This window comes from Taeniopygia guttata, chromosome 11, assembly GCF_048771995.1.
Source record: "Taeniopygia guttata chromosome 11, bTaeGut7.mat, whole genome shotgun sequence".
Classification (NCBI taxonomy): Eukaryota; Metazoa; Chordata; class Aves; order Passeriformes; family Estrildidae; genus Taeniopygia; species Taeniopygia guttata.
Window position 1 is genome coordinate 14,566,802 of NC_133036.1, and position 23,811 is coordinate 14,590,612.

General features: G+C 40.6%; 1 protein-coding gene across 1 annotated transcript in view; it reads left to right on the forward strand.

Annotated features, from left to right (window-relative positions):
- The first annotated feature begins 3,358 nt into the window (after positions 1–3,358).
- Positions 3,359–23,811, forward strand: part of URI1 (URI1 prefoldin like chaperone) — a 41,028-nt gene continuing 20,575 nt past the window's right edge. Inside the window, exons 1-4 of the mRNA XM_030282038.4 lie at positions 3,359–3,848; positions 14,970–15,004; positions 18,938–19,016; positions 21,276–21,411. Coding sequence (XP_030137898.4) covers positions 3,774–3,848; positions 14,970–15,004; positions 18,938–19,016; positions 21,276–21,411 — 325 coding nt within the window. The 5' untranslated portion in view covers positions 3,359–3,773. The remainder of the gene's footprint in view (positions 3,849–14,969; positions 15,005–18,937; positions 19,017–21,275; positions 21,412–23,811) is intronic.

Consider the following 23,811-nt stretch of genomic DNA (forward strand, 5'->3'; position numbering starts at 1 on the left):
GGCCTGGGGACTTCATTCACTGTTCCTGTTCTCACACTGTCCCCACGTGCTAACAACAGAGGTGGTCACACCTCTGACCACATGGGTCACGTCTTGTTTTCCAAAGATGCATTCCTCTCATGGGAGCTCTGTCTCGGGATAACTTTTTCTCTCACTTGATAATGATGAGCTCCTTCTTGTTGCTTTCCCCCTGTGTCCAGTTTCCAGCCAATCCCTGCACAACAGTTGTTCTTAGCATAGCTCAGTATGTATTTGCACACATGTGTGATCTCCAAGATTCTTAACCCTCTTGTCTTCATCCACGACTTTTTGCTGCAATCCATGTTTTTAGATCTAAGGCTCTGGTTTTGTAAAACAGAGGGGTCACGGATTCAGCTTTGTTTCGCTCTGCAGAAAGACTGGCTGGGGCATCTTCTCCCATGCCTCCTTCTTTTTGTCCTTCCCTTGGTTTCCTCTTCCCTCGTGACTGCTGTCTGTGCAGAGTGGTGGCAAATGACTTTGAATAAGTAGGGCAGAAGGCACAGACTTCTTTACCAAAGGAGAATACCTTTAAGCCAGAGCCCTGGTGTGAGGTTTTCTACTGAAAACTTAACTTGACCTCTCCAAGAGTTTGCTTCCACTGCTCTCACAGCTACAGATGACCTGTTCACATCAAAACTGAAAACATGACACTGATTTCTCATTCTAAAAGTTCATCCAATATGACCAGCTTGGGGTTTGGAAGAAGCTCTGCCAGCAGCCCTGTCTTCAGCTCCAGTATGGGCATGTCTGCTGAGCCAGACACTTGGAAAAGAACATGTAAGCTTTGCTTATTTGCCTTTCCCTCACTTAATTACAGAGAGTCCTCCAGAGTTTTCTCCAAGGTTTTATGAAAATCATCTGGTAGGGCATCTGAAGATTTAATGTTGTAAACAAGTAAACAAAAATCTGCAGCTTAGAAGGCCAAGTTTCAAATTGATTTATTTTATAATCTCTAGAGTTTCACTGGTGACAGTGGTTTTGTACAGGTTATAAGTGCAAAAGAATGTGAGAAAGGCTTCATGCTCATCTTTGGCAAATGCTGTATCCCATCTGTTTGTCACTATTAGAACATTTCTTCATTGGCAGATGAAAAACAAAATGTACAAAAGGATGCCATAAACTATTCCATACTATCATCAGTACGACCAAACGCAGGCAGTCATTACTCTGATAATGATGTAGCCTCTCACTTTGGAACTATCAGGGGCCTTCAACCCAACACATTCAGTGACTAAATGGTGCACTCAGAGCACAGGAAATGGTGAATTCTTTGGAAGAAGAACCAAGAGAAATGATTGAATGTCTTTATATTCTATTTAGAAAATAGTGTCTTTTGATACAGAATTCCTACTTTGTGGCTCCTCTTGTTACTTAAAAGTTTTTTATGTCAGGCAAAAAATTAAAATCTCAAATAAGATACTGTATCTTTATATTGTACATCTGTTTTATCTTCTGATCTAGCTGAGAGGAAATTAAATCAACCAGAACATTTAAAAATGACCTGTATTTGTAGTATCTCTTCTGCAAGCCCTAAAGTGAAGTTCCGAAGAGGTTCTGAGCAGGCTTAAAGGGAATTACCTACAACGGGCATTTAGAAGGACTGCGAGATTCATATAACCTATTTAAACTTGAGGTATCCTTTCACTATCCTTTCCTTTTGCTGGTGAGCCGTTTTCTGATGACAATATATAGATGTCTCTTGTCCGTTTAAAGGATCCAGAATCCTTCCCTCAGTGACAAATATGTGCCAGATATTTTATCTAACTTTCAATTATTCTTGAAGATTATGGATGCAGTTATTTCAAAAACCAAACTACCCAGCTGCAGTTGCAAATTTTTATTTGCAATATTGGAAACTGTATTAAACTCTGGCTAAAAGCTAACTTCCAGCTTGAGTAACCATGCTTTGAAAATTGTTTCTAAATTTCTCATATGTAGAGCTTTAACAAGCTCTTCAAGGGGGAAGGGAACATGAATTTACAAAAGTGCACAGCAAATACTGTGTCATGTGTATAACACAAACAGATTTTTGTGGTGTGTACAGGGTTAGTTCTGCTCATGGAAAGGAAGTGCTGATTCTCTGGCAGGAGAAGGAACTGCTTGATCTAAATGTAGGCATGATGCCCCTTTTTACCTTCATCTTATGACAGACTTATCCCTGTGGGGGAGATAATATGAGCCCCTCAACTCTACCAGCAAATATAAAACAACACAAAATCTCATTCACTTAAGGGAAAGGTTCAGCACTAAATGCAAGGTCTATGACTGAACCTGCCTCTGTGGTGTTTGGAGTGTACAAGCACAAATACACCTGCGAGGGTGGCATCAAGCACCATGAGAAGCTGCTCAGGCTTTGTGCAGTGCTGTGGTCCAGCACGCTGTTAAAGCGTGGTTCTCATCCAGCACTGTGTTATGCCAGTGGTGTCTAATGGCATTCACAGAGATGGCTAGTGAGTTTACTGCCCAAAAATTACCTGTGGTAGTCCAAGGGTGGCTGTACACCACTTGCTTCCCATACAGTGAGTTTTCCACATAGGCAAGTCTGAGTGCTGATCTAAGTGGTTTTAATGAATATTTTGCAATCTGCTAAGTCATGGCAGCCCACTGTAGAAAAAGAACAAGGTGTAATGAGTAAAAATTGAAAGAGGGGAAATTTAAGTTAGATATTGGGAAGAAATTCTTTCATGTGAGGGTGGTCAGGCGCTGGCACAGGCTGCCCATGGAGGTTGTGAATGCCCCGAAAAGTGTTCAAGGCCAGGTTGGATGGGGCTTGGAGCAGCCTGCTCTAGCAGAACAGGTGTACTTACTCATGGCAGGGGGATGTGGGGATTTGGATTAAGAGATCTAAAGAAGTTTTTTCACTGTTTCGGTGTCAGACATTGGAATGGGCTACCCAGGGATGTGATGGAGTCACCATCCCTGGACGTGTTTAAGAGGTGTCTGGAACAAGCGCTAGGCAATGTGGGAGTTACAGGGGTAGTGCTGAGCAGATGGTTGGACTGGATGATCTTGAAGGTCTCTTCTAATTGTGATGATTTTATTCTCTCTTTAAGGCCCTTTCTACGATTCTATAACTGTTCACCGCCAGCGCACACACGCTGCAGAGCCGGCACCCCGAGGGCAGTACCCGTGACAGCCCCTCGCAGTCACACAGGACACACCGCCGTGTCCCTGCGTGGCTCCGGGATTAGTGCAGGCCCACCCGAGCGCCCTGCAGCCGCGGCCTCGGCGCCGGGGCCCGCGCTCCCGAGCAGCGTGCGGCGGGAGCCCCGCGGCGGCCCGGGCTGCCCGGGGGTGCCGGAGCCCGGCGCGGGGGCCGGGCCGGGCCGGGCAGGGGGTGTGGAGCGCCCGCCTCTCGCGGCTCGCAGCCGGAGCCTCCCGCGGGCCGGGCCGCGTACCCAGAGTGCAGCAGGCGGCCGGGCGGGCGGACCCAGCACCCCGGGCAGCCCGGGCCGGCTCTGCCCGGCGCAGCGGGAGCCGGGCCCAGGCGGCGGCGGCGGCGGCGGCGGCGGCGCGGCCCAGAATGCGGCACTGAGATGCTCCTTCCCCCGGCAGCGGCGGCGCCCCGGGCCCAGGCGGCGGCGGCCCCCGCGTGGATGAGGCTCTGGAGCCGGCGCTTCGCCCTGCACAAACATTTCTATAGGACTCATTCGCCCTGCTGAGGAGATCGGCCCAGACCGGCCGCTTTCCCTCCCCTCCTTTTCCCCGCTCCCCCGGAGACCGCCGGCCCGGCGCGGCGCGGCCCGGCCCGCATGGCGGCCCCCGGCGGCGGCGCCTCGCCGCTGAGCCCCGCGCTGGTGGGGCGGCTCCGCCGGGAGCACGAGAAGGTAAAGGGGCTCCGGGGCCGGGCCGGGGGCGCGGGGGGCGCGGGCCGGGCCCGGGGGGCCGGGGCGGGGGACGGCACGTGGCCGCGTGACGTCACGGGCGGCGGGCGAGGCGGGCCGGGGCACCCGGGGACCACCGGGGACCCCCGGGCCGGGGACACAGCCCCGGGACACAGCCTCGGGACTCAGCCCTGGGGACAGAGCCTTTCGGGACACAGCCCCGGGACAGAGCCTTTCGGGACACAGCCCTGGGGACAGAGCCTCGGGACACAGCCCTGGGGACAGAGCCTTTCGGGACACAGCCCCGGGACGGAGCCCCCCGGACACAGCCCCCGGGCACAGCCCTCAGGACACACTCACTCCCCCGGGGCCGGCCGGAGGGAAGGCCCTGCCCGCGCCCCGTGCCCCGCTGCTGCCCCGCCGCCTGCCGTGGTTAGCAGCGCGCCCACGAACGCGTGTTTTTATCCTCTCCGTGATTTTCCGGCCTCCGGGACAGTCCCGCCTTCCAAACTGCCCGGCCGTGTCTGTGACCTGCGTCATGCCGGAGGCAGCGTGCTCCTGGGCCAGCCTGGAGAGACCGTGTGTCTAAACTTAGTTATCCATGACCTGCGTTAGGAGTCATTGCTTATATTCGAAATGGGTTTCAAAGAACCAGATTTTTCCGCAGAAATTATTCGCAAGAGTTCATTGGCTGGTTCCACCTGAGACCATAGCACAAAACTCAGGAATACTTTTCCGTGTAGATTACACTCATGATCTAATTTAAATGGGTCCTGAAAACCTAAGGAGTGCAATTTGGGGCTTGTAGATTCCAGCCTCGCGGTGAGTTGTGTGTGGGTGCAGGAGTCACTGGAAATAACTTGTGGTGATGTGCAGGGTGTTGTTGATACAAATAGTCTGCAGACCTTTTGCTTTTTCTGCACATGTGATTAAAATTATTTTAAGCAGATAGTAAGATGGACATTAGATTTCCTCAGTTATAATAGAAGGATTTTATCTCCATCCTGTATTTTTTCACATGCTGGTTTAGTTGAGAAAAAGAGTTAACACCTACGGAGTATAAAAATGTGCCTTGTCTGGAATATTGTGCACACAAATACTTTTGAATACCTGTTAGATCATTACTAAAGCACCTGTGTAGCCAACTGAGTGTTTATGTGGATGAACAATAAGAGGGTCTGCTGGAATCCTCTGCATCATCTGCCCTGCAAGGACTGGAACCCATCATGCCAAGAATTGGTGATAGGAGCTCACCTGCTTAGGCTCCTTTGGTTAATTTTCAGGATGGTGGAATCTGGTGAAGAAAAATTTCTCTGGTGCATTAGTGTCAGGCATAATGTGTAAGCGCACGTCTGCCATAGCCACAGAGAATTATTCCCAGTTCCTGGTAAGACCTCTCTGTAAGCAAGTTTAAGACTCTTCTTAAACAGATCTGCTCCAGTGGAAAAGAGGCCCAGGAGACCATTAATTAAGCCTCTGTTAGGCTGATGTACCAAAGTTATATTTTATCATAGGGAAACTTTACATAATTTCTGCAAATTGGCTGAAAAAAATGGAACACTTCAGCTTCAATATGAAATTATACTAAAGAACTACATATCTTGGTTACAATGGAGTGTTGTGATGAAGATATAGTAGACTTTCCCTCTATGCAATGAATATATATAATTGGATTACAACGGTATTTTCAGTTACAAAAATATTGTATTTTAAGATGGAGGAGGTATTTTCATTTCAGCCAGCTCTTAGAGATCTGTATTTTCCCCACAGAATCACTGAAGTTGAAGGCTCCTGTTTTGTCTCATCACAGAGATGAAGGAGAATTAGTCACCCAGTACTTCAGTAAACTAGTAATTGTAGTGTGAGTATCATAGAAAATAGTAAAGTTACTTAGCCAGAACAATATCTCTATATACTGGCAGGCAAATACATTTCTTTTAATTACTGGGATGTTGTGCTGTCCCAGTGACGCTTGATTAAGTGCAAGGAAACCTATTTATTCCCATTAATCTGAAGGCAATTTTTAGTGAAATTGTGGAATACAAAAGTACCTATCTGCAGCATTAAAGATAATATTTGATTTGTGGTTGGTTATTTTAACACCCAGGCCGTTGTACAACCCTGGTTCAGCTATGGGTTTGAGCTTTTAAGTGCCAAAGAGCTGCCCTGGAAAACTTGTGAACTGAGGCTTCCTTCCTGCTTAAAAATACTGAAAGAAAAGGATGTCCATGGCTTTCTGTCTTTAATCTGATGAAGGCTGCAACTTCTAGGTTTAGGACCCCTGGTGAAAAGTAATTTTAATTCTTGTTTAGGACTGCTTGCCTGTTGGACAGATTTCATCTTGTTAATTTGTGGTGATAGTAAGACCAAACTGTTAAAAGCAATTTTCAGTGCTCCTACTAAAGACACTTTGTATAAAAACACGACTTAGAATGTGTATCTTGGGGATAAATTATAGAAGAATATCTAGTAATTTTCATGATAAAGACCATCATTGGAAGCACAATGCCTGCATAAAGTTTTCAGTATTTCTGTAAGAAGAGTATAATGTATGTGTCATGGATTACTTGTAAAAGCAATATATGTTAGCTGAAAATACTGCAGTAAATCTATTGCAAGTTAGTACAGGAATTATAAAATGAATATTTAAATAGGAGGTTTCTCATGCTATAGGGCCTACGTTTAAACATAATATTTGATATACATTTATTCCTGCAATCAAGTGGGTTGGGATTACTAACTGATGGGAAGTTGACAAGTCAGATGTGTTTGATTTGGAAAGACTTGTGTAGACAGTGAATTTACAGTGGGATGATATGTTCTATAGTTTCTGAGCAATGCAATGACAATACGTGTAATGGGAGACATTACAGAGCCAATTAGACCCAAGAGACATTTGCAGAGTGGAGACACAGGCATGGAGAATCTAAAGGATTCCAATATTAGATTGCAATATGATTTTTTTTTTTTTTTTTTTTATGGCACAGACAAACACACTTTTTTGTTTTCCTTGTAGAAAAATTAGGACAAGGAAGTGACTCTCCTGTCACTCACCATGACAGCAAAGCACAATTAGATTGAGTGCAGCTCTTATTTTAACTCATTGGCTATTGTGCATTATGGCATATTCTTAATTTTTATTAATTTAAATGGTATAGCTGTAAAATCTTTAATTTCTGAATGATTTTCGAGATTCTGGGTACTTAAAGTTTTTTGACAGTTAAAAAACTTGTGAGTGGATTATGGAGAAACAAATCACAGAATCCTAAGCTTACACTCTTTTAAATTGTTTCCTCTTCTTACGTGATTTACTTGGGGGCTGACTGCTTCTGTTTGTCTTTTCCAAGTAATATCTGTGCTATGAAATCAGTAGCTTGGCAGTTTTAGAGCTGTTCCTGCAGTCTGAAAAGGAGCAGTGGAGCAGAGTAGGGCCTTGTTCACTTCATGCTGCTGCAGAAGCCTCTGGAAATCAGGAAGTGCTTGCCTGTAGACTCACAGATGAGACTCAGATGTGCTTTGCAGTGCAGTGTCTCCCATGGTTTGCACTTTTTCCAAACTATGTCCAAGTTCACAGAATCCAGAGAGCGCCTGGGTATGAGCCACCAGTGCAGCAGGACTTCATTTTGCACAATAACTGTTTGAGAAAAGAGAACAGTGTCTAAAGCTTGGTTTAATGTGCTTTTAAAAAGAACCTGTGTGAAGCTTTATTTGCTTTTTAAAAGGCACTTGGACAATTACCTTTTTGGAAATTGTGATGACATGCGCTCCACCCTGTCCACCGGTTCCAGTAATGTTTTTTTAGGTTCTGCATTCAAGTAAAAGCCCCTAATTCAGTCATGATCTGGAAGCTTTTTGTGGAATACTTATTGTTCCTCCAGTGTTAATTGATCATCACTTTTACTTTTTTAGTCAATATTTGTCCAAGTTCTTATTACTATGAGTTAAATACCCACAAGTTTATATAGTGCCAGGAGCTGTGAAATAAATTTACAGATCTTCAGTAGGTTTTTTAATGGTAATTGGAGGAGGCTTGACAAAAGAGTTTAAAGAGCATTGCCTTTATTCTGGAGATGGCAAGCCTGTGTGTGTTCAACCTCATTGGTAACTAAAATGTGTAGATGAGATTATATGCACAGAATTTAAGTTTTATTGAATTGTGCTGCTATTACAGCTGTCTGCAGAGGCTGTGAGTAGATGCAGTGACCAGGGTACCATTTGGGAATGGTCTTCAGTATCTTTGCAGATCTCCATTCTGTAGGTTAAGCTCATAACCTGTCTTCTCAGGTCTGTTTGGATGCTCCTCATCTCAAGTACTTCTTTCATCCTTTGAGGTTGTGAAATTGTACTTTGTTTCTGTCTGAGCTTTTAGTCTGTTTAGTCAGTGTTTCAGGTGAATCTGCCGGCTCAGAGCTTACCTCTTGATGCCCTCAGAGCAGCTTCGTGTTTGTTTGGTTGCATTGAGACACTGCTGCACTGTGCAGGTGTTACTTTTGTAGTTCCTCTTGTCTGTTAGCATAGGCTGCAGCACAGGAGCAACAGTCTCAGACACTTGCTCAACATTTTCTTTAATGATCATGTGAGTTGTCCAAGTGACTTAAAATTGAACAACGTGTTTATCTTTTTATGTGTACTTTTTTCACACAAACTTCAGGGTTTTCGGGTGGCACATTTGTGACAGCAGTCAGTGAACTGGGCTGGGATCTAGCTTAAAAACAAACTTTATTGTGACCTTTTTTCCTTTTTTTTTTCCCTCCTTCCTGGACTACTTTTCATCCACTGTGGATTCCTGATGTGGTTACAAATGGCTGTCAGCAGATTGTCTCGGGGTTGGGAGGATGAGACAGTGGAAGTGAGTAGCAGGAGCCAGGGAGGGAGGATGCTGAGTTTACTCAGGACTGTGGCTGAAAGCTGAACCACAGCCTGCAGCTATGTCTGTGAGGCAGGTGTCACAGCTCATGGCAATTTTAAGCCAGTTAAGCTTAGGTTTTGCTAGCAGCATAGTTTTTACACCATAAACTCCATCAAAGCTTGCAAAACCTGCTTGAGATGTTGACTTGCTTAGATCATAGAGTTCTGTGCCTGTGCTGGTCTGCTGCTCTCTGGGTACCTCGGTGAGCCTGGGTATGGTGCAGCCACACAAATATATTTACCTGACCTCAGCTAAAATACTGAGTTCTTTTTTCTGTCTCAAGATGAGATTACAGACATGGACACTGGCTTGCTGCCAGTGAAGGATGAGATCTTACTCTGTTCCTTGCTTGCCCCACTCCAGTTGGTCTGGAGTTAGTGGAACTCGCTCAGCAGAAGACATCCTGCTGCCCATGGGGTTTTTCACTGTGTAGCATTTTTGAGCTCCCCAAAATAATTTTCATCAGAACTTAGTATTTATTTATTGATAAATAATAGTTCTGTACTACTTTTTCAGCAAAACTGCAAGACCCAAAGGTGTATACACAATTAATAAGAAAATGTAGATCTTCACTTGTTTCCTTGTAAAGAAAAGTAAAAATTGTGGCTATAGTTCTAAGTAAGATTTTTTACTTCAGGAAAAAATGTTTGCCATGATTCAGATTTCTTTCTCTCTTTTTCTGCAGTATTCTTTTTACACATATTTCTTCAAAAGGCAAAAGTTTCCACCCAAAGGGAGTTTTATGTTAATAATTTGTTGGAATATAGCATTTTTGAGTAATATGATTTAATAAATGAATATGAGAGCTCAGAAGTGCTTTCTTCCTTTTGCATTAGATCATACAGTGTGCCAACAGACTGAAGAATTTTTAATAGTTTTATTTCATTTTTTGATTGAAAATGGGGCTCTAGGAAAAACAATTGTACAGATGTTAATTTCTGTCTTTCTCCATCAGTGATTGCTGTGTTCTAGGCAAGTACTGTGTAGTTCCTAGAGGATAAAATGAAAATTCATTTTGAATGTTTATTTTTTTTTCTGTGGCTTGTTACATCCTTGTTACCAAGAGATGATTAAATATTTGACCACCCATTAGTGTTGTTCTGTAATGTAAAGTGGTATGTGAACTGATAATTTCTTGGGTAAAATTTTAGTGTTTGGGTTACAAGAGGGAAATCTCATGCATGAGTTGCATGGCAGAGAGGGTTTTGATACTGCAAACATTTCCAGATGGAGGCAGCTCATGTGCATGTATTAACCATAGTAAATACTTGAATGTGGAATATTTAACATTTAGAACTATGCAGAGTTGCAGTCACCTGAAGGAAGTCAGTAATGGAAATGATGTTGGATTTATCATGAACCTTGCAAACATGGACCTGCATTTCAGGAAACCAGCACACACTGGTGGCAAGTTCTGAACAGCAGGACCTAGGTTGAAACAGAGATATTTTACAGTCCCAAATGGCAGGGACAGTCTCCTGAAGGCAAGTCATTGGTTTTAGACTTTATTAGACCCTTACTTTAATTACCGCCTCATTACTTGCTTTGCTTCCACAAAAAGTATTCCATACTGTCATTTTTCCCTAAGTAACTGGAAATGTGATTGAAAGGGATGTTTAAAGTGAGACTAATTCAAGATTAAATAGTCACAAATTATATTATTGCTACATGTAAACAAATTACTTGCATATCTGATTTTATTCAGATTACTTTTCAAGTGGTAAATAATGCTTTATCACTCATATAGTGCTCTTACATCTTTAGAGTGCTTTTCTCACATTAATTAATCATCATTAAACACTCTGAGGTGGGTAGGTTAATACTATTATCCCCATTTTGCAGATGAAGAAATGTAGACTGAGAGGTTGTGATTTGCTCAAGGCCATATAGAAGAAACAGAATCAGAGCTGGGATTAGATCTGTGTCCCTAGCTTCTAATTTCAGAAGACCAGCCAGATTGTGAGCCACAGTTTTGAAGCAAAATGCTCAAGTGTGCATGTAGAACCAGCAGACATTTGCTTGGCCTAACTTGCAACTTGTTTAAAGGGAAACTTTTTTTTTGTGCTGTGCTTCACATTTCCACCTTCATACTTACAAGTGTGGAAATGGCCTCTCATTCATTTAGGACCTCTTCCTAATTGGATGTGACATTTTTATTTTCATCATTTTCATTGAATTTGACTTCCATCTTGGAAACTTAAAAATTTCTACTTCTCTGGACTTGAACATAACTGTACGGCTCACACAGAGCGGGATTAGCATTGGTACCCCAAGCTGCCTGCATCTGCAGGTGATGCCAGGACCAGCTCTGTTACTTAAAATTTTCACAAGCTGAGACATAAATAAGGTTCTGACTTGGCAGCTTGTCTTACTGCTGTTCAGAAGGGATGAGAGAGAATTGGCCTCTGTGTGCTAAACCCAGCGCCTTTGTAGGTTATGCCTAGCTTGCATGCCCCCCACCTTGGAGAAGTACCTGAATAAAACAACGTAGTCATGGAATGGAGAGAGAACTCTTTGTGCATCACTTTGTTAATCAGAAGCATCACAGAGATTTGTATTCAGCTGTTAGTAATGGGAGCCCTGTGGAAGTAAGAGATAAGGAAAAATAAGGTGCAGGAAAGAAGTGCTCTAGTATAGGAGGGTGAAGACGTGCTGGGCTGATGTGGGATAGGTTAGAGACCCATGGCACGTACAGGTGAGGATCTGCTTTGTGCTACAGCATCCTTCTCGCCTGTCCTCATTGCCCAGGAGATGTTGGAAGTGATGGTCGAGCGTGGCTGCTGAATTAGGAGCTCTGGCTTCCCTTCCCAGCCCTGCCCACAGCCAGTGGTTGTAACTCGGCCTGCAGAATGAGTGCAGTGCTTTTTCAAAGTGCTGCCCGCTTGAATTCATGGAGCAGATTTAGGGAAGGTAGCATGTAAGATAGACTGGGAAGGGAGAATGTGTTGCAGAGAAGGAATTCTCTGTCTGTTCAGCTAATGAAGTCCTTGGCTGGGTGACAGGAGTTGCCTGGGGGTGATTTGGAGTCATTAGCCTGCAATCTGCCCTGGGATCACACTGGCTCGGTGGAGCTGGGGACACCTGGGACCTGATCACAGGTCTAAAGCTGATCCTCGTGCTCTGTGACATCTGCGAACGAGGGATTCCCTAAAAGTAGCAACACAGGTATCCCTAGAAATAGCTCAGGCACGTAGCAGTGAGAGCAGAACAAGCACATCATCTGCTGGTTTAATCCAGCAGGAATTCCTGCAGGGATGGCCTCTCCCCAGTTGCCAGGGAGCTTGTGGACCTCGCAGATGTAGTTCTGGTGGGTCAGGGGCTTGAGAAGCACTGCATTTTGACAACCTGCTGTTGGTAGAAAGGAGGGAAGCAAGATATTTGCCTATTTGCTTTCTTTTAAGACTATGGAATATGTTTTCTGACAGTGGATCCTGTTTTAATAACTAGACCCATGATTAGGTAATGTTAAATCTGCTGCAAGAATAGTTTAATAAATATTTTAGTATGCAGATAAGCCACTGATAACCACGTGCATTCACAAGCTCATACAGTTTTATGCCTAAAAGGGGAGAATTCAGAGTTTGTTGGTACTACTTCACAGTGATGTGTTAAAAGTAAGGCATACTTGGTGGCACTAGCTGTCCAGGTAAATTGAACTCAAGTGAATAAACAAGCAGGTCATTTATTTTATTTACCCTAAAAGGGTTTTTCATTCTTTAATTGTAACTCTGGATATAAATTATGTGTGGAAGATAGACTAATGATTTTCCTGTGTTTGATTAAAGCCAAAGACTCAAAGATTTGTTTATATATTTATCTATTTGTTTCTTTGCTGTGATAAGACCAGTTGTTATCCAAACAGTGAGACTGACCTAATAAAGGTCATATGCATAATTGATCTCCATCTTTTTTTCAATATTTATTCTCTCTATTCTTCTAATAGACTTCAGTTCCAGGAGTGCAGCCTGCAACATTTTTAAGGTGGTATATTTTAGCACTTCTGTAAAAGGTCTCATTTTATGCTGGCCAGTGAAATGAAAAGGTTTGTTGTTGGTTCCACCCTTTGGTATCCCTTCAAGAGAGATTATATCGAAGAAGAAGAATTAAATTAAAATTGATTGGTGTTATTGATTTTCTCTTTTTTTTTTTTTTTTTAAAGGGGGATAAAGGGTGGTGGAAACAGCATATGCCCCTATGCTGTTTTACTGATGGACGATTTCTTAAAAACATAAAAAACATATGTGCCCAATTTACATATTTACTAATTAAAAAAGCTTCCTGGAAACATTAAGTAGACTATCTTCTGCAACCTTTAACATTGTGGCTAATGGATATAGCCTGGAAATTTTCATAGAAGGTCCTCTAAATAATGTAAATGATTATGAATATGTAACTAGTTAATATGCAGCTACGAAAGGATTATCATGTAGAGGTTAATGAACATGCTGCTCTTATGGTTTGCAGGGCTTTTCTTTTTGTGCTTTCAGCTCACTTCATGCATGGAAAGTCATGTATTGGGAATGGAAAGCTTCCTGTCTTTTCCATCTTCATCTGAAATGGGGCAATTAAATTGAAACTTTCTTAAAGGATTTCATAAACATTTTTGTATGCTAAATTATGTTGTGTACTTCACAATCACTGCCAAATGTGAAAGGAAGAAGGATGTGGATAGAATAGGTTTGGACTCCTTGACTTGTTAGTGATGGACTCCAGTGTGCCTTAGCTTTGTTATCAGACAATTTATGTCTTCTGCAGAAACTTTACTCTTAAAATGGGCTTCATATTAATAGTATGAATTAGATTTCTGGCTTGATGTCCTGTACAAGTCTGTGTATTTACTCTCAAGCTTAAAAATAGTTGCCTTGCACATTAAGGAAGATATTTTGCTAGGCATTTGATTTGTAGGAGTTTAAAGCAAATGATAAATTTAAACTTGGCTTATGTGGGATGAACTACCTGGCTGACTTTCCTGATGGATTATGAAATAACGTAACCACAAATGTAAAGCTGATCCTTTTCATTTAAGAACTTTGCTCTGTTTAAAGAATTATTAGCTCACAAAGTAGTCCCATTTTTTTTACTCCTCCATGAGTAGGAAGTGCAGGGTCTGAGATCTGTTGTGCAAAAGCTGCACATATGCTAACTGAAAAAAAAAAGTCTTTCATTCTGTTGTTTGAAAAAAAAAAAAAAAGAATTATCTGCTCCAGTGATTTCAGTGGTACTTGAATGTATGTTATTGTTTTCTCTGCAAATTTTCTCATTAATTGCTTTTGAATGTTAGCATTATTTTGGCTATAGGAAAAACGAAATTTGTAAAAAACGAATCTAGAAAACGCTTATATTGAGAAACTGTCTAGACATATTTAACTGCCTCATGGCTTCATTGCATTTCATATAATTGAATGAAATTGTTTGTGTTGTATTTTTGGTAACTATTATTCAGAGATCAGAATATGTTTTGAAAGACAAAATCTCCATGTAATTGTGGCAGAGAAGGTCACAGGTTTCAGCATCCTGCCTGTTTGCTATATATATAGTCTAAAAATTGCAGTTAAAAAGGTAAAAATATTTAATCTTAACAGTGTGCTTTATTTTGTAAATTCTTTTGTATTTCTTGGAAAAGCCTGTGACATAAGGAAGTAAGTTTGACACCCAGAAAGACGAGAAGCCAGCAGCCCATCATGGTGTCAAATATCCAAATTTACACTGCACAAAGTTAATTTGTGCTTTTTCAAGTTAAAGTGGCCAGTGGAAACAGTTGTTGATGTAGTGATAGAGAAAAAATGTTTTTGCTGATGTGAGACTTATTTGTTTTGCTTTTTAATGACTGAGTATGGGAGTTACATTGATGTCTTGTTATAATTTATGTTGTTTTCTTATTCTGCAAACGTGTAACACTGAAATAGATCGGCAGATTGCACAAACTGCTACTTACCTCAGATCGTGTGTCACATAATAGTTATGGAGCAGGTATTGCACCAAAATAAGAAGTGAAAAGCTGTAATTTTTTTCTGTGGTTATCACTCTGCATTAGCCTGTGATAAAGTGTGCTGCTTAACAACGGCCATTCACACGCCTTTGCCCTGACAAATAAAAATGTGGATAGAGGCAGCACCAAATCTGTAAAGCTCCTGTTCTAGTTTCTGATGCATTGACATTGCAGCTGTGTGCTTAGCTTTGTTTTTTTCATGAGTAGTTATCTGTTTTAATGACAGGTGGTCACTGGCTGCCAAGAAAAAATCCAGCACTGGTAAGTAAAAAAAGTCTACGTGTCTAAAATACTGATGAGTAACCTAGTTATGTTTTAGTAAAGTATTGCTGTTTATTCTGATGGGAGCCAAATCCTGCTAGCATGTTTTGGGGATTGTAGTTAGTGATAGCTTAGAATTGTTGCAATGTTCTCTCCTTAAAATATATTTATTTCTCACTGATACAATTGAATTACAAATACAGTGAGCCTCAGTGTTTATACTTCTGCCTTAAAAACCTATCTCATCTGTCATTTTTACCCAAGTAACCTTGTTGGGTGAATGCTTAATCTGCCTGAATGGTGAAAAGATGCTCCCAGGGTAGAATTATTGTTGTTTTCTAACTATGGAGCAAGTAGGGAAATTCCACTTGCTCCCCTCCATGTGCTGAAACAATGTGGAAAGTAATGTTTCACTGATACCTTCCCCCACCAAGTAAAGTACATGCTAAAGCTTAGTTTTTAATACTTAAAATAAATGGTTTGTTATATACAAAAGATTATCTCTGGGCATTTTTTTCTCTGTTGGCAATCTGTGGTTAATAGAAAACATACCTAGTAAATAATGGTTTTGTATGACATCTGAGGAAAATGTACATTTAATGGTGAATGAAATCTTATATTATGAGTTACTGTGAGATATAACAGTTGATCTTACAGATATCAAATTACGATATATCCATGCTGTGTTTACCATGATTTTACTGAGAGAACAACAGGAGCTGTCTTGATTATTGTCTGCAGGGTTATTGCAGAATCACAGCAACTGCCCCTTTAGTGGTGAGATTAAACCTTTGGTTATACACCATCAAGCATATAATATTTTAAATTTATTTTAAGAGGCTTTTTCTTCATGCCTGAAAGATCTCCAAGCAAATAATTTATATTTAGTGTGTATCAAATGTTTTTAGTTTAAATGCACATAGGCTGCAAGCGCTGGATAAGAGGAAAAAAAATCAAGGCAATCTATACACATCATCATATTAAATTCTGACTATTGGCTCGCAAAAATAATCTAAAACTAATATGTTTCATTTATGTTTAAAATTCAGAGGCTGCATTAATTTTCAATAAGGGAAATATTGAAGTGCCTCCTGGTGCTGCTGTGGTGAAGGCAGGCAGGCTATCTCCAGATCATGCACTTTCTCAGGAGCTTCACAGTGTCTGTGCCTACTGGCTCCTGTGAAATTCTGCATGTGCATTCTTCCACTCAGAGACAGTGCTTTTCAGAAATAAACTATTTGGCAGAAAGCTGCAAAACTTGAACAGATTTTTGAGCATTTGGAAAATTGTGACAGTCATTTTCCTTTTTACAATGGTTGAGGTTTGTGGAGTGGCCTGGGAGTGTTGGCATTGGAAGGAGGAGTTGCTCTGTGTTCGCTTTTGTGCCAGCTCTGGCAATGACCCCTTGAACTTGGGGGTTTTGGGCATAGAACCTCTAATGAAAAAAATAACTTACCGATTTCTTTTACATAGAAAAGCAGTTTTTATAGCATCCATACAATCTTTATTTCATAAAAATAATTTAAAATTTAGTACTCTTATTTAGATCTTGATTGTGCAAGAGCTGAGTGCTCTTGTTTCAACTGAATAATTTGTTCACGTAAGACCTTTTAAGTAGTCAGTGACACAGAAAGATGTTGAATAGAATTGGGTGAATAACAATAGGGTTTTAAAATGCTCAGCTTCAATATATTTCCATTAAATTATTTTCTTTCCCATTTTTCAGGGCACTTTTTGAAGTATATTTCTAAAGCCATGAATCCAGTAATGGGTTGGGTATGGGATTAATAGATAGACATGCATTTCCCCTTCTAGGGACATATTCATAGCTGGAATCCCAGGATTCTTCCTCCCTGTTCCCTTTGGTTCTTCATTGCCTGTTGTGGCAGACTAGCACAGGCACACCCCAGCACTTGTGAAAGCATCAGCTGTACATGAAGAGAGCTTTCTTCCTTAAGTAATGCTGTTTGAGGCTAGTTATTTAAAATGATCAATTTGAATTTTCTTTATCTGCATGACCCATTTCAGGATGTGACCCCATTGCCGTGGTGGAGGTTAGCTCAGCAAGGGGCAGCAGTCCCAGGACAAAAAGCAGGATGCTTTGCTTCTAAAGTGGCACAGCTTCTGTGACAAGTGATTTCTCCTGGACCCTGGTCAGACTATTGAGTAACACGCAGCTGTCAGACCTTAGTGTCTTCAGGTTAATGAAGAAATGCTGAGTGACTTTCAGCCATGAAATGATGGAAATCCTGCTATGAGTGAGGGATTTTCATGCCAGGCTCTTCCCGTGGAATCCTCTCCTGCATTTGAGACATACTGCCAGGCCTTGCTTTTCAGTGGCTGCTTGGAGTCCATTTCTCAAATCCAGATCTCTCGAGGCGAAGGCTGGGTTCTGTAAATAGCATTAAGTAATTGATTGTTATTGTTGACACCAAGTTTTCATTATATTCCTTCCTCCCCCAAAACATCTCAGTGCATTTTGCTAAGATTCATGAGTTTGTCCTTCTTCTTTGAAGGAAGTGAATTATGTTTTCACTCTTATGTGGGCAACAGACAGAAAGACTTGCCTGAAATGTCTTGGAGAAATCTGCTGTCGGAGCAAAGCAGCAGCCAGCATCTTCTGTAAATCAGTTATGTGGAATATTGTTTTAATGTCCAAGTGGCATAAAAACCTAAATTCTTTTTATTCAGGATGAGTTCAACAACTTAAAATAGGTATAAAGTAGGGTGGTTACAGAGTTCAACTGTGAAGCAAATGAGTGCAACATAAGAGTATCAGATAATTTTTCAAAATGAATGCTGAAAAAGATTTCACTCTGCTTATGAATCTAAGAAAATCAATGGTAATATTTTGAGAGTTGTGTTATCAACTATGACATTCATTTTTCAGCACATTTATAGATTGCTTTCTTGAATCATCCTCAGAAAACCTGTAATTTACATCTTGGGTCAGCATTGTTAACTGTGCTGCTCTGTGCTTTCAGTTGCCTTTTATTGCAGAATTTACTACCATATATATGTTTATTGTTTGGAAGTACAAGTAAACAATATCATCAAACCTGACATTTATATGCCAGCTACTTCATGGAGGAGCTAATTTCTGACCATCTTTAGAATGGCAGGGGTCCATTAAAAGACTTTTCCCAGACAAATTTAAGTATTTAAAAATGCCTTTATAAAAAAAGGCTTTTTAAGAGGGAGTGTAGTTGTTTATTTTCCACACAGTAAAATCTTTGCAGCCACTGAAGTGCTGTTTCTTGCAAAGTCCTGTGAAAGTCCAGGTGTCTGCCAAGGGAATGAATATCTTTTCCCAGTTCACCAGACCATTTCTCTCCTGGGTAGCAACATGTAGCATGAGTCTTATTTAGAAGGGATGCTTGAAGATGTGACAGAATCTTGGAGGTTGAGCCATCTTTCAGGAGTGTTGGCTCCTGATAGGAATACAAAGTTCATGGGAAAATCAAAATTAAAATTTTGCTTATTTATGTCAGCTCAAACCAAGGTCAATATATGAGCTCTGTATTACAAATGATAATTTGAAGAATTTGCCTCTTAGAAAGCATAAACTGGATTTTCAGCTCTTTTTCTAAATACTGGTGGTGTTATAACTTGGACTTGAACATGGAGTCAGATACTCCAAATCCTAGTGAAAGTACTGCTTTTTTGCACCATGAAAAATTCTAATTCTGAATGAGACATGTACGATGTAAAATAATAATTTACCTATCTCAATACACATTATTAGAAAATAATATAGCTATTATGTTTGTCATCCCATGTCTTTTATAAATGAGTTCTTAATCTGTCAGCTGTTTATGTTAGAGTAAAACAGTTAATTTTTCTGTATTTTTGGTATGTTTTTGATTTACTAGCAGAAAACCATTAACTCTTTACTTTAGCTGGGAAATTGAACCAACTTGAATTTGTCAACAGGAAGAAGGTGGAGAGTGACTATGAGGCTCTTCAGGAACGACTCCAGACATTGCCTGACAAGTTGTCCTACGATGTCATGGTATGTACATGGCAAAGGTCTCACAAGAAAATGGGCTAAAGCTGTTAAAACCTGGGCTGCCTCCACTGGAGGTGAGGTGTTAGTCAGGTTGCCAGTACTTAGTAATGTTACATTTACTATGATAATAGTTACACCTTTGCTTTTGTTTCTTTCTCTTTTCTTTGAAATCCATTATAAATTACAGTGTTACTGACAACTGAAAGCTGATGACATAAATGCTTAACACAAAACCTGACATGTTTGATATGTAAATCTATTGTATAGAAAATGATAATTATGACTGAATTACAGTACTTAGTCATTTCCTAAGAAGCAAGTGGCTGTAGTATTTCCTGATTCATGGAAATAAACCCTAGAACATTGATTTTTACATAAAAAGGTGCTGCTAATTTTTGTTCCACCGATCTTCCTATTGACATAGTGATCTTTTCTGGTGCTCTGAATCTTCCATAACAACTGCAGAGCTCCCTGTATAAAATGTGCCCTGTTGGCTTGCACTCAGTAAAATTTTGAACAAATTGGCTTGTCTTTCTCTTTGTTTCTCAGATTAAACTCAAGATACATCCTTGAAGGCAGGGAAGTTGTACTGCACATAACTGAGTGGCTGATTCAGCACTCGGTGCCTGGCTGCTGCCTTCCTTGGCAGCCTGGTTTAGATATAGAGTTGTTTTTTCAGTAAGACAGCGCTGGGAGGGTTTCCCTTTGCTGTGCTGGTGATACAGCTCTGGATTTTATGTGTGTATTCCATTTGTCATGTGTGTATGTGTGGCCATAAAGATGTGCTGTTTCAAAGCATAGAAACCCTCCTATTTTTAAAGAAAGCTAGATAGTGCTTATTCTTGGTTGAAGCAGCAATATTAACTCACATCTGTTACTTTAAATGTATAGAAGCAGTTCCTATCCTGTTAGCCAAATATTTTCATATGCTTTTAATTTTGCTTAATTTTGCTTTCATCATTTTGGGGGAAGAGTGAACAGGCAGCTTGTGCAGTCTGCTACTTTATAACGAAGTCAGGGAGGGCACACATGTAGGAAAAGCACATTCTGCATAGTCTTAGTGTCAGGAGAACTGTTGCCAGCACTGGGACCCTCCTGGATATGGAAGAGAGGGAAGATTGCTTTCCAAGGAGACAGATCCACTAGGCTAAGTGCTCTGCTTCAGCACAAACACAATGAGAAAACAAGTGGCTGTGCTGAGAAACTGAGGAAGAAGGCAGAAGAATAAAGTAGAGGGAGCTGGTACAAACCATCTGAGATAGATCGTTACCCCAAAAAGAGAGAGACTTGATGTGGATGTGGACTTTATGCTATCTCCATTTTAGATATAATTTGATTCTGGTTTCCAAATTTCTTCACAATTGAAGCGCACAGGCAGCCAGGCAGGTGGCAGTGGGCTTGGGGGTCAGAATGCCAGGGCTGGTGCAGGGGGCAGGAGTGGGGGTGACCAGGGCTCCTCCTCACCCAGAAGACTTGCCCAAGCACTGCCTTTAAAACTGGGCAGTAGAAGATGTCTTCAGTTGTAAAACCAGTGTCCTGGATGTTGCAATGCATGTGAAAATGGGAGATTCACATTTTAGGAAGCAGATGTAAAGTTCTAAAATGTGTTTGTCACCTATGTACTCCTGCTTGAAGTGTCCTGGTTTTCCTACTTGTGTCTATTGTCCTTGTGCTTGGAGAGCAGTTAGAGGGTGAGAGTTGTTTGTGAAGCATCCCTGGAAGGTCAAGGTTTGCAGCACGGTGAATGACCCAGCAGAGTGAGATTAAACACTGGCTGTGGTCCTGCTGGGAGCCCCAGTGTTTTACACTGGAGTTTCTGGGCATTTGCTATTAGCAAGACAGATTCTGAGAAGAGCACCTCATCTTTGAGTTTATCATACTTATTTAAGTATTATAAAAAATTTTAGCAAAGCTAATCTGGCTTTTATTAGGAAATGAATGTAGTCTGCATATAACAAATAATTTGTGTTATCAAGGTTAATATGTTCAGATGAAGTGAATTTGTTTTCCAAGTGAGCATTCAGCTGTACTATAGTTCTGTGTCACAAAACAAGTTGTCTGGTGAAATTCAAGTTTTCAGATTTTGTAAGTATAATACTAAATTCAAATGGATTTGATAATTTGAATATTTATGAGTTATTCACCAAATAGCTTCTGTAGAATTTTTAGCTTTCTAAAATCTGTGTTTTGCTTTTTTAAAAAACTTAAAATGTATGATTACCAAAGTTTTATTTTCATTAGTGATGTCTGTGTCTTTGACAGGTACCTTTTGGTCCTCTTGCCTTCATGCCAGGAAAGCTTGTCCACACCAATGAGATCACTGTTCTGCTAGGGGACAACTGGTTTTCCAAATGCTCAGCAAAGCAAGCCATTGAGCTGGTTGAGCACAGAAAAAAACGTATGTATGTTTCTGAACATAATTTAATGGTTAAAATTGTGTACGTTGTATTGATGCACAAAATTAATGATATCTGTGCTGTTCTGTTTTTTTTTTCTTTTTGGGAGTTCACAAATGGAAGTCCCATTCAGGTCTAGTATTAGTTTAGCACCTTGTCTTCCATCCTTGCTTGAGACTTGATTGGATATGTCTAATTAGGAAAAGAAACTTAAGTAAAAACCCCCTTTCACTTTTTTTTTTAATATAAAAAATGCTGTGTTTCTTCCAGAAAGAGGAGAGGTAGACACTGCCTTGTGCTTTTGCTCTTAGTTACCTTATTCCCTATATTTTGTTACCTTGTCTTGTTTCTTATTTCTTTGCTGCCTTGTCCTTTGTTTTGGTTATTGTTGGGGTTTTTTTTTGATTTTTTTTTTTTTTTGGCCATGAAGTTTTCCATTTATTTTCCCTCTCTCTCCACATACTTTGCTATTGCTTGTTGTTTTTTATACTTGCTGCTCAGCTGCATTTCTGCCTCCTGCCCTTGATGTTCCTCTGGTGTGGAGTCCCTGGATCTCCCCAGATCCAGTGCAGTTGGTCACCACCAAATTCAGTTACATAAAAACCCATCACAGGGGCAGATAGGCAATTCCTGGGAATTCCTGGGCAATTCCTGGGTTGGTTTCCAGCTCTTTGTAGCTGCTGTTGAGATCTTGGCTTAGAAGAGCCAGGACCAGAGCAAGAGCTGTGCATGGTGCACTTTGGAACTTTATGTTAGAAAGAAGGAGAACCTAAAATATTTGATGTAAATGTCAAGGAAGAAAAAGCACAACAAAATGGAAAATAAATTGGTGCCTATTAGCCTTTCTTTGCTTCAGACAAGTATTTGAGGTGATTTTTTTCATACTGGCTTACCTGTAACCTGTCCCATTCCTCAGTGGGTGCTCTCTGCAGCTTTGTCCTGTTTATATTATAACTACCACAACTATTTATGCTGGATTTTTGTTTGACTGCAGCTATCCATGTTGCTACCTGCAGCAGAATACCCTGGAGGTTCCCTATCTGAATAAGCTTATTTTTCCAATTCTATGCAGGCAGTATTTATGTAAAAATAGTTGAGGATTTTAAAATAAAAATTCATTTGCTGTATTGCTTTAAAATACTCCTTTATGAAGAGCATTGCCAAAAGTATGTAATTTGTGTTTTACCTATTATCTTTCTTAATCTGGTTATCCTGACATAACTTTGCAATTTTCTTTCTTACTGAACTGAATCTACATTATTTATTGTGACTCTTGTGAGTTCTCAGGTCCAGATCTTTTTCTTTGATCATCTGATATTTTTTTCAGTGCTGCAGAATACTTTTGTCACCATTACATTCGGTGAAATCATTTGACCTTTGCATAGTAGGTGTTTGAACATTAAGTAGTCTGCTGGGAGACACACAATAAATGCTGGATTCTTTCCTTTATGATCTTTTAAATTGCATTTAAAATACGAACTCAGAAATACTAATTTCTTTCAAAGCAGAATAGTCATTGATGCTGGATATAAACCCTCCATTCAGCTGATAGTTCACTTCAGCTGTGTGATGGCTGCCAGTGGGAGGCTCCAAAACACTGGTATTAACTAAAACTTTTTTTTAAGGACTGTTCTCAGTTTTAGATGGTAAAAAACATATTAGTACATATGATTGTGAAAAAGGGTTACTTCTTTCCTAGATACATTTTTCTCCCTCAAAAAGTACAACTTACTTAAACTCTTTAAACTATTTTCATGCTAAATGAATGCAACTTAGAGAATATTAGAGATTTTATTAGTTTGTTCTAAGGATAAAAGTTATGTATGTGAAAGACACGTAGGCCATTGCTATGTAATACGTATTAGCTGCTTGTGGCACAAATTTGCAACACTGATGTTTGGAAAGTATTAATTTAAAGTCTCTTTTGTGTGTTTGTTGTGCTGCAGTTACTTTCACAGGTGTGACTCCTGCTTTCAGTGGCCTTTTGGGAGCATAGTTTACTGGGTGCTGTGATTGGGCATTATCATCACATTGACACAATGGGATTTGAGTTTTTGTACATAATCTTTTTGTTTTGGACATAAATTCCAAGAGTAGGTCACACACACTGGAAAAAGAGGGCAGGCTCACTGCAGGGGATTACACTGCCAGCAGTCCTCAACGTCCTGTGTGCCAGGCAGAAGGTCCTAACAGGGCAGAGCTTTTTTAAGCACGTGTTTAAGGCCAATGTGTACTTAAAGGCTTTGATATATAGGAATTGGGGACTAAACAGAGCAAAGAGATGCTCATGCTGAAATAAACCTGGCTATATTTGTTGATGTTTTTTTTCTTCAGTGACCTAAATTTTTTCGCCAATATTACTGTGCTTAATTTAGATGGGTGTTTTTTTTTATAACTAGCTG